At 46.4% G+C, this 10,799-nt stretch overlaps 1 protein-coding gene across 1 annotated transcript; it reads right to left on the bottom strand.

Annotated features, from left to right (window-relative positions):
• Positions 1–4,590: 4,590 nt before the first annotated feature.
• On the bottom strand, positions 4,591–10,066 carry LOC138299282 (telethonin-like). Its single transcript, XM_069237442.1, has 2 exons — positions 9,698–10,066; positions 4,591–7,627 (listed from the first exon to the last, which is right to left on the bottom strand). Exons 1-2 carry the CDS (start codon positions 9,844–9,846, stop codon positions 7,213–7,215), a joined length of 564 nt encoding a protein of 187 aa, XP_069093543.1. The 5' UTR covers positions 9,847–10,066; the 3' UTR covers positions 4,591–7,212.
• Positions 10,067–10,799: the final 733 nt, after the last annotated feature.

The following is a 10,799-nucleotide window of genomic DNA, read 5'->3' as shown; positions in this document are numbered from 1 at the left end:
TGGACAGAAATAGTGACAGCAGCAGTAGTGTCTGCATAAGGTGTGCAGAAGGACTACATGAGTGCTGCATGCAATTGACAGACAGAAATAGTGTAACAGTGGAGGTAGCGTCTGCAGAAGGTGCTCAGAAAGACAACAGAATTGATGCTACTCATGGACAGAAATAGTGACAGCAGCAGTAGTGCCTGCATAAGGTGTGCAGAAACACTACAGGAGTGCTGGCTGCAACTGACGGACAGAAATAGTGAGAACAGCAGTAGTGTCTGCATAAGGTGTGCAGAAAGCCTACATGAGTGCTGCATCTAACTGACGGACAGAAATATTTTAAAGGCAGTAGAGCCTGCATAAGGTGCGCAGAAAGACTACAGGAGTGCTGCATGCAACTGACAGACAGAAATAGTGACAGCAGCAGTACTGTCTGCACAGTATGTACAGAAGGACAGCAGCAGTAGTGTCTGCATAATGTGTGCAGAAAGTCTACAGGAGTGCTGCATAAAACTGATGTACAGAAATAGTGACAGCAGCAGTAGTGTCTGCATAAGGTGCACAGGAAGATTACAGAAGTGCTGCTACTGATGGCCAGAAATACTGACAGCAGCAGTGGTGTCTGCAGAAGGTGTACACAAAGACTACAGGAGTGCTGGCTGCAACTGACTACAGAAATAGTTACAGCAGCAGTAGTGTCTGCGTAAGGTGTGCAGAAAGACCACAGGAATGCTGCATGCAACTGATGGACAGAAATAGTGTCAGCCGCAGCAGTAGTGTCTACCTAGTGTATGAAGAAAGACTACAGGGTGCTGCATGCAACTGATGCACAGAAATAGTGACAGCAGCAGTAGTGTCTGCATAAGGTGCGCAGAAACACTACAGGAGTGCTGCATGCAACTGGCGTAGAGAACTAGTGCCTGCAGGAGTAGTGTCTGCATAAGGTGTGCAGAAAGACTACAGGAGAGCTGCATGCAACTGACGGACAGAAATAGTGACAGCAGCAGTAGTGTCTGCATAAGGTGTGCAGAAAGACTACAGGAATGCTGCATGCAACAGACAGACAGAAATAGTGTAACAGTGGCAGTAGTGCCTGCAGAAGTTGTTCAGAAAGACAACAGAATTGATGCTACTGACAAAAATAGTGACAGCAGCAGTAGTGTCTGCGTAAGGTGTGCAGAAGGACTACATGAGTGCTGCATGCAATTGACAGACATAAATAGTGTAACAGTGGAGGTAGCGTCTGCAGAAGGTGCTCAGAAAGACAACAGAATTGATGCTACTCATGGACAGAAATAGTGACAGCAGCAGTAGTGTCTGCATAAGGTGTGCAGAAGGACTACATGAGTGCTGCATGCAATTGACAGACAGAAATAGTGTAACAGTGGAGGTAGCGTCTGCAGAAGGTGCTCAGAAAGACAACAGAATTGATGCTACTCATGGACAGAAATAGTGACAGCAGCAGTAGTGCCTGCATAAGGTGTGCAGAAACACTACAGGAGTGCTGGCTGCAACTGACGGACAGAAATAGTGAGAACAGCAGTAGTGTCTGCATAAGGTGTGCAGAAAGCCTACATGAGTGCTGCATCTAACTGACGGACAGAAATATTTTAAAGGCAGTAGAGCCTGCATAAGGTGCGCAGAAAGACTACAGGAGTGCTGCATGCAACTGACAGGCAGAAATAGTGACAGCAGCAGTACTGTCTGCACAGTATGTACAGAAGGACAGCAGCAGTAGTGTCTGCATAATGTGTGCAGAAAGTCTACAGGAGTGCTGTATAAAACTGATGTACAGAAATAGTGACAGCAGCAGTAGTGTCTGCATAAGGTGCACAGGAAGATTACAGAAGTGCTGCTACTGATGGCCAGAAATACTGACAGCAGCAGTGGTGTCTGCAGAAGGTGTACACAAAGACTACAGGAGTGCTGGCTGCAACTCACTACAGAAATAGTTACAGCAGCAGTAGTGTCTGCATAAGGTGTGCAGAAAGACCACAGGAATGCTGCATGCAACTGATGGACAGAAATAGTGTCAGCCGCAGAAGTAGTGTCTACCTAATGCATGAAGAAAGACTACAGGGTGCTGCATGCAACTGATGCACAGAAATAGTGACAGCAGCAGTAGTGTCTGCATAAGGTGTGGAGAAAAACTACAGGAGTGCTGCACGCAGCTGACATACAGAAATAGTGACAGCAGCAGTAGTGTCTGCATATGGTGTGCAGAAAGACTACAGAAGTGCTGCAACTGATGGGCAGAAATATTGACAGCAGCAGTAGTGTTTGCATAAGCTGTGCAGAAAGACCACAGGAGTGCTGCATGCAACTGACAGACAGAAATAGTGACAGCAGCAGTAATGTCTGCTTAAGGTGTGCAGAAAGACTACAGAAGTGCTGCTCGCAACTGATGTACAGAAATAGTGACAGCAGCAGTAGTGCCTGCATAAGGTGCGCAGAAACACTACAGGAGTGCTGCATGCAACTGGCGTAGAGAACTAGTGCCTGCAGGAGTAGTGTCTGCATAAGGTGTGCAGAAAGACTACAGGAGAGCTGCATGCAACTGACAGACAGAAATAGTGACAGCAGCAGTAGTGTCTGCATAAGGTGTGCAGAAAGACTACAGGAATGCTGCATGCAACAGACAGACAGAAATAGTGTAACAGTGGCAGTAGTGCCTGCAGATGTTGCTCAGAAAGACAACAAAATTGATGCTACTGACAGAAATAGTGACAGCAGCAGTAGTGTCTGCGTAAGGTGTGCAGAAGGACTACATGAGTGCTGCATGCAATTGACAGACATAAATAGTGTAACAGTGGAGGTAGCGTCTGCAGAAGGTGCTCAGAAAGACAACAGAATTTATGCTGCTCATGGACAGGAATAGTGACAGCAGCAGTAGTGTCTGCATAAGGTGTGCAGAAGGACTACATGAGTGCTGCATGCAATTGACAGACAGAAATAGTGTAACAGTGGAGGTAGCGTCTGCAGAAGGTGCTCAGAAAGACAACAGAATTGATGCTACTCATGGACAGAAATAGTGACAGCAGCAGTAGTGCCTGCATAAGGTGTGCAGAAACACTACAGAAGTGCTGGCTGCAACTGACGGACAGAAATAGTGAGAACAGCAGTAGTGTCTGCATAAGGTGTGCAGAAAGCCTACATGAGTGCTGCATCTAACTGACGGACAGAAATATTTCAAAAGCAGTAGAGTCTGCATAAAGTGCGCAGAAAGACTACAGGAGTGCTGCATGCAACTGACAGACAGAAATAGTGACAGCAGCAGTACTGTCTGCACAGTATGTACAGAAGGACAGCAGCTGTGCTACATGCATCTGAAGCACTGAGAAATAGTGTAACAGTTGCATTACCCAGGTCCTTCTCATCCTCGTCCCATTCATCACTATGTGGAGAAAACTATCTCCATGGCAGAAAAAAGAACATGAGGACAACAGGGCCAGGAGTAATGAAGATTACGGGTAAGTAATAGAACATTACTACGTATACAAGGTGAACAGAAGGGCAGCAGCGGTGCTACCTGCTACTAACATATGTGTGACAGCAGCAGTACTCTAAGAGTATGCAACAGGGGCTGTAGTATCTGCACAAGGTGTACAGAAAAGCTCATGGACGATTCATCTCCACGCTCTATAAGGACTTATTCTGTAAGCGAATATGAATTCACCATCTCTTTAAAGAATCACTGTTCAGTCTCAAGTACTTAATCTCCAGCCCCAAGGACTAACCCTCTCCGACCCAAATCACTCATTCTATGCAGCCCCCAGGACTCACTCAATCCAGCCCTAAAGATACACTCTCATAAACCACACAGACTCACTCTTTCTAGCCCCATGGACTCGCTACCTTCAGCCTCAAGGACTCAGGTATATCATCCTCAAGAATTCCCTCTGTTTATCCCTAAAGATTCCTTCTCTCCAGCCCCAAGGACTAATTCTCTCCAGTCCCAAGGACCGACGTTCTCCAGCCCGAATCAATCACTCTATGCAGCCCCAATAACTTACTCAATCCAGCCCTAAGATTACGCTCTCATAAACCACACGGACTCACTTTTTCCAGCCCCAGAGCCTCACTCTTATCAGCCCCAATGACTCGCTACCTTCAGCCTCAAGGACTCAGTTACATCATCCCCAAGAATCCGTTCTTGTTAGCCCCAAGGATTCATTCTCTCCAGCCCTGATGTCTCACTCTCTGCAGCCCCAAAGTCTTGTTATCAAATGCCCTAAGGATTCAATCTCTTGCCTCAACTACTCATTCTTAATAAACCAAGAAATCTCTCTCTGCAGCCCCAAGAACTCACTCTCAAGGACTCACTGTCCAGCCCTAAGGACACACTCTTTGGCACCAGCCTCAAGGACTCTCTTCAGCCCAAAAGACTCACTCTCTCAAGTCCAAAGTATTCACTCTCTCCAACCTCAATAGTTTTATGACTTCTGCTCATAAGCTTTGCCCTAGAAACTCTGGACTGAACAGTTTTCTTGTTTTGACTTTGCCTCCTACCTCTGTTCTCCTTGTAGCACCCCTGAAATACCTCCCCCAGCCCTGAAGTATCTGACTCCCCTGCCTTTATATTTACAAAGTTGTCTCTAAACTAGGTTCTGTTTACAAAGAGATCAAGTTTATTTAATGTTTCATTTTACAAATATCCTAGACTTCCGCCCCTACAGATTCTGGGACGACAAAGTCTTTACGCATCCATAGATCCTAAACCTGTCTGCAGCTTTAAAAGTATACACAAAATATAACACCTGGGTACAGACATCACATATACAGATGTCAAAAAAACATCATTTAAAAAAAGTAATGAGTCTCAGAGGAGCAAATGCAACAGATGAGCTTTCAGTTTTGTATAAAGTGTTGACAGACCCCCCCCCCCTAGTGTCCAGTCTCAGATCCCACCAACAATGTCTTAAGGAGGGTCTGGGACTTTTCAAGACAAGGAATGCCAAAGCGGTGGCAGCCACAGTTACTCAAACATTGCAGTGGGCTACACTTTGGGCACATTTAAGGATTTTTGGTGGGGTGCAATATGCTGGACACAATTCTGATATTTCTACATTAGTGGGGTACCACATGTTGGACACAGTTCTGATTTTCTACATCAATAAGACACCCCATCCTGGGCAAAGTTCTGATAACCAATAGTTGTGGTATAACACTTATTAGGCAAAAGTCTGATATTCAGCATCAAAGGTGGAGTACATCGAAAGTGGATTCAGATGACATTCATTTTCGTTAAGAATGTATGGCCTTGTGTACTAAAGCATTTTCACATTGATACAGAATAGGTAAAACCTTTTGATACATCTGTCACTTAGATTATACATGTCTGTTTTACTAAAACAAGCTCTTTCTTGCTGGTAATATGAAATAGTCATTTTTTTGTCATTCAGCACACTGCTGTTATCAAAATATCAGAAATATCATAACCATGGGACAAAAAATGATAAGAGGATTCCATTGTTGTGTTTACTAGACCTGTGTTGGCTTTGAAAGCGCGCTTGCCAGAGAGGGTGGGATGGGTTTGCGAAGGGAGGTAGGGGGCAGAAGCTCCACTAGCTGAACAATGTTGACCTGAAACTGGTTGGTTCTTGGTGAAATAACACTTGATGAACTATATAACAATTCAAGACCCCAAGGGGAACCAATGCACAGCGGTGAGAACTGGGGCGCTGTGCTACATGCTTGATAGAACAGGTACCATGAGTTCAGTAATAATAACACTTAGCATCTACAGGGCAAGAGACAGTGCAACTTGTGTGTGCATTTCCACATGTGGATACCATTTTATTTTTACAAATTCGTTGCAGTACTACCACCTCCCTCTAGCATGGTGTGTTGGGTAAGAGTACAGGACCCCTCACTCCATGTCCTGGAATAGTTGGGTTTCACTTATTAACAATAACAGTACCGCTCAGCATCCCACCTAGGGTTCCCATCTACTCCTATCCATCTATCTTCATGGGCTTTTTAAGCCTTATTGATCACCTTGCCTTTGTGTTTCACATTTCTTCTAGTATAAGTATATTTTAAGCACATGCCCATTCAATCTCTACAAAAGTCCATAAACATGTCTCCTCATTCCTATTTATTCTGCAGATTCCCTCCCCTTTACTCCAGGGTGGCTTTTTTACTAATTTGTCTTCCTGTGCTATTGTACGTGTCGCTATTGCACCTGTCGTAACTATGTTCAGTGCTTCCGCCCACCTCCAGTTATCACTAGTTTTCACGCTTCTGATCGGTCTGCCTTTCTTAGCCTAAAACATTTTTCGATGAGCTGTAATAATCTTACCCACCTCTAGGAGGAGCTGTCTTTCTCTCTTCTGACTGGTCTATTCTCCTGCATGCTGCACTTTTTCTATTTATTTTTAATTCACCTGCCTGCCTCCCCTTTAATCCTCCTGGTTCTTCTCATGCCTCTGTCCCGCTTGTGGCAAACCCTCAGCTTCTCACGCTTTACGTCTCAGAATTTTCTTTTGTCTATCTTTACCTATCTGTGACCTGGACCCTCCTACCTTTCGTCATTGCTCTATCTTTCTACCTGCAGTCTCCGTTTTACCTCTCCGTCCTGGTCATTTGTCTTCCGCCAAGTGCTTCTTCTCGTCTCTTCTCATTCTCGCTCAGTGCTCCTCGCTACTGTAATATTTTGCCCTTTCTCTGTCCTTCTTCTTTCTCTATTTCACTTACTTAAGTACTTCTCTCATTTGTTTTTTGAGACTCTTCCTCAGTCGATTCAGTTTTTTTCTGATTAGGGAATTCTACCTTGACTTCTTTTGATCGTCTTAATCAATTCATTGGTTGATTGTACACTGCTTGATTTGTGACACTGTGAAGCTCTATGGCTAAGACAATTTTGAAATAAAGTTTAGTAGTAAAAAAATTAATAGATGTGACCACGAGACACTGGAGCCTGTCTAGAGACAATTATTATGATTCAAAGCACCAGACAAACGCCAGGGGTCCTGGCTTGAGTCGATTTTCTTGGCCAGACCCACTCACTCAAGTTTCCTGAACCCCGTACTCTCCCAGTCCATGCAACATGCCAACATGGTGGAGAAAAAGCAGGTGAATGTAGTGAAGAGTGTATGAAGTCAGTTTGTACAGGTTATTTCTATTGTCTTCAACTACTGTGGGCCTTCTCAGGAAGCTTTTGGGCAGGGAATGTGACAGGAGCATCTTCCCAATGTCAGTGTGTGTTAGTTGACTGGCTGGGTGGTCCTAGCCACGTCTGGCCTCCTGGGACAAGGTTCTGGACAGGGACCATGGCATAGACACCTTTCCAAACTCCATTTGTGGCATCTGAATAACCTGAGGAAGATCCCTGGTGATTTCTGAGATCGTCTTCTTGTTCCGGCACAAACCATCACCCGGGTGGCTCAAGGCCCTCTCGAATGCCATCATTCTGCGCAGCTCCTGAGGGGTGGGCACCCTCTCTGTCTTGCCACTCAGGTTCACAGGTTTGAAGATAGGCAAGGGCAGGGCCCGCTGGTAGGGTAGGTGGTACTCTGTCTGCACCTCACCGAGATGACCAAGCTTCATGATGTTCCAGGGAGACCTCTGAACCAAGAATTGGACCTCGTGACACTTGGTGTAGGTCTCCTTCTGATGGTCATCAGCTTCTCTCATGGAACAGCTGCGGGAAGAGGGAAAGAGTCAAAGACCATGTAAAACTGACTCCTTAAGCACACCACCAAGATGTGAAACGTTCCTTAGACCTATAATAAACCAATGATAAAATCAACAACCAAGGGGCTTCCTACTGAAGAACTGATACCTAGGTGCACCCCAGGAAGCTATATATGTCATAGAGCATGGACATCCCAATGTATGGGATTCACAGCACAGCATCTCCTACTGAGGAATCTATTACTAAGTGCCCCGTAGGAGGCCAAACATGCGTGGGAGACGGACTGAAATCTCAAGTACTCATAAACCAGAAAATATCCAAAGAATGGCAATATAGATAATGAGCTGGGTGAGCTAGGCAGTTCAGGAGGTGAAATGTGTCACTGAAAGTGGACAACCTGAAGTAAATATGAATGACGGACAGCTTCCTGCTGCAGACCCCAGAACATTTCATAGATAAAGAAATAGCTGAAGTACAGTTGCTCCTAAGATAAGGCAAGGTATTCCTAGGTGGACCTCGGGAGGTGTAAAGTGTGAGATATCCTGGGCAAAGAGGAGTAAACGTCAACACCAGAAGGCCTCCTGACGAGCAAGCTGTCCAGAATGCAACACTCATAAGAAACCAGGCAAGAAGCAATAAGTGGGTAACTCATCACTTAAATCATCAACTACCAGAAAAATGCCTGCTGCTCCCCTTAGTTGGGCTTATGTTGTCTGCAAGCATGGTCACCATTAGTGAAGATTTGTTCGGCTCCAACAGCAGAATGTTGGAGTGATGCTCCTGGCAGGTCCATAGACAAAATGTCTTCTACAGACACCTCTGTTGCTTTCTAAGGGGTCAGCTAACACACACACCTACAAAGTCACATTTAAACATTTTAATCAAACATGTACACTTGTGTTTTCCTTCAAACATTGTAAGTTAAAAGTATATGTATATATTTATTTAGCGTGTCGTGTTTCTTCTATAAATTGGTGGTGCCACCTGTCACGGGGAAGCATTCACCAGCTGTGGTGGCAGGGCCCACGTCAACTAGAACTGGGAGATGGGCCCCTTCAACTCCCAGAAACACCAGTGGAAATTAATTTACTTTCTCTGGATCAAAGAAAGGTAGTTGGACAGGTAGGTAAAGGGGAAGGGGGCACATCCTCACCCTGACCATGGCCCATACTCACTCTAACACTCACGGCCCTGTCCATCCTGTAAAGCCGCCTATCACGCAGTGCCACGCATATAGTGCCACACTGACTCAGTCACCCCGCCCATAGAGCTGCACTAATTCACACTTACGAGTTCCAGAGTTGCACTGACCATCACTCTAGCTGACCCACGAGCCATACTCACTCACACTCCAAACAGCACCTGGAGGCACACTCCTCCCCTCCCCGCACCATGACATTACACTCACTCATTCTAAGTAACTCAGACTGCCCATCCAAAAGGCTGCACTCATCCTGGCTGGCCATAGAACAGGTACTCACACGTCCACATGCATGCAGCCTGGCCCTATACTCCACTCATTCAGACCCAATCATCAGTCTTACACTCATTTCACTCACTTCCCACGCATATCTCACAGACGTGCCACCCACTCATCCTCGCCCATCGCCAGGACAAGCTCAGACCCATTACGCATCACCATGACGTACTCCGACTTCCCTCTCAACCACTCGCCCGCTTCTGTCCTTAAACCTGGTGTCAGACGTCCACACGCACTCATGTTTCCCGAGTGCCCACGCTCACGCGCGCTCACTCACTCCTCCTGACCTCCAGCCTGACCCGTACTCGCTCATTATTTGTTCACGATGCCTCTCTCTATGATCTGTAATCACTCACCTGTCATCCTCACTCAGTCTCACTCATTCTCTTCAGGGATTTGCTCTCTGTCTCTCCTGTTACCTCAGTCTATCCACCTTTCGCGTTCACGACTCATTCTGTCTGACATCGTGTCATTTTTAGTTCCATACCCACTCATAGCACACTAACTCGCACTTTCACTCACACTTCTGACAGACCTAAACCACTCTCCCACTCAGCCACTTACCCTGTACTCCCCTCAGACCCTCACTCACTTACCCCTTCTCAGCTCTGCTGGACAGACTGAGGTCCCTCCACTCCGCCGTGTAGCACTCCCTCCGGGCCTTATTCTCTTCCCGCACCTGGCAGCTCAGCTCTGCTGTACTCAGCATCCCTGCACCCCGCAGGACCACAGTGCGCCCCGACATCGCTGTAGAGTCCGTCTGTCTGTCTGTTCTTCGGCTCCTGGTATCTGACCTGCGTCTGTCTCTGTTCCTGTGTCTCTCTGATTCGCCGCTTGCCTAAGTGTCTCCGCGGTGAGTCTCTCGGTTTCTATGTCCAGATGCCCCGTCTGTCTCTTTTCAGTTTGTCTGCTTGGAGCACTCCTCAGCTGTGACCGGCCCTCTCTGTCTCTGCTCTGCCCTCCCTCCGGTCTCTTATACAGCCCGCCAGCTGCTATTCCAGGCCTGGGCTGTAATGTTCTATATCTGACAACCATGTTCTGGGAATCCCGGATAAAGGACACGCTGTGACTGCAACAGCCTCACTCACTGAGCCCCCTGCTGACCTCAGAGAGGCATTCACACTTAACACAAGGCATGAGGCCAGTCCTCCTTACTGGCACCACCTGATACCAGCACCAACTACCACCGACACTCCTTCTCACACTCCAGTCACAACAAGAAATAGTACATATTTGCTTAGCAGTGCCAAACATGAGTCCTGGAGAGAGACCTTTAAAAAAGACAAGCATTGGTAAAGCTAATAGGTCGCGCTTTTGGGAGCAATTGACTTTGCCAGTGGCCTTAAGTGATTCTGCAGCATGGCAAAAAAAAACCAAATAAAAACAAGAATTTTGTAAAGCAAATAGGTTTTGCGTGAGAGCTATTGGCTTTGCCAATGGCTTTTAACCATGTTGTACATCAGCATGGAGTGGATTAGAGTAGAATGGAGTGGCATGGCATAGAGTAGAGTGAAGCGACATGGAGTGGTGTAGAATGGAGTGGTATAGATTGTAGTGGCGTAGACTGGCATAGAGCAGAGTGGCATAAAGTGGAGTAGTGTAAAGTGCAGTGACATAGAGTAGAGTTGAGTACTGTGCCCTAAGGTTAAGTGGAGTAAAGTGGAGTAGAGTAGAATGGAGGGGCATGGCATAGAGTAG

The sequence above is a fragment of the Pleurodeles waltl genome, chromosome 6, assembly GCF_031143425.1.
Source record: "Pleurodeles waltl isolate 20211129_DDA chromosome 6, aPleWal1.hap1.20221129, whole genome shotgun sequence".
Classification (NCBI taxonomy): domain Eukaryota; kingdom Metazoa; phylum Chordata; class Amphibia; order Caudata; family Salamandridae; genus Pleurodeles; species Pleurodeles waltl.
Note: the sequence above shows the minus strand (reverse complement) of the source record. Positions and strands in the feature narration are given on the sequence as shown.

Excerpts from the sequence above, each read along its gene's own strand:
- LOC138299282 (XM_069237442.1), bottom strand. The coding sequence starts at position 9,846 with ATGTCGGGGCGCACTGTGGTCCTGCGGGGTGCAGGGATGCTGAGTACA. Across the intron at positions 7,628-9,697 it reads TCCAGCAGAGCTGAGAAGGG|CTGTTCCATGAGAGAAGCTG; the intron begins GTAAGTGAGTGA and ends CTCTTCCCGCAG.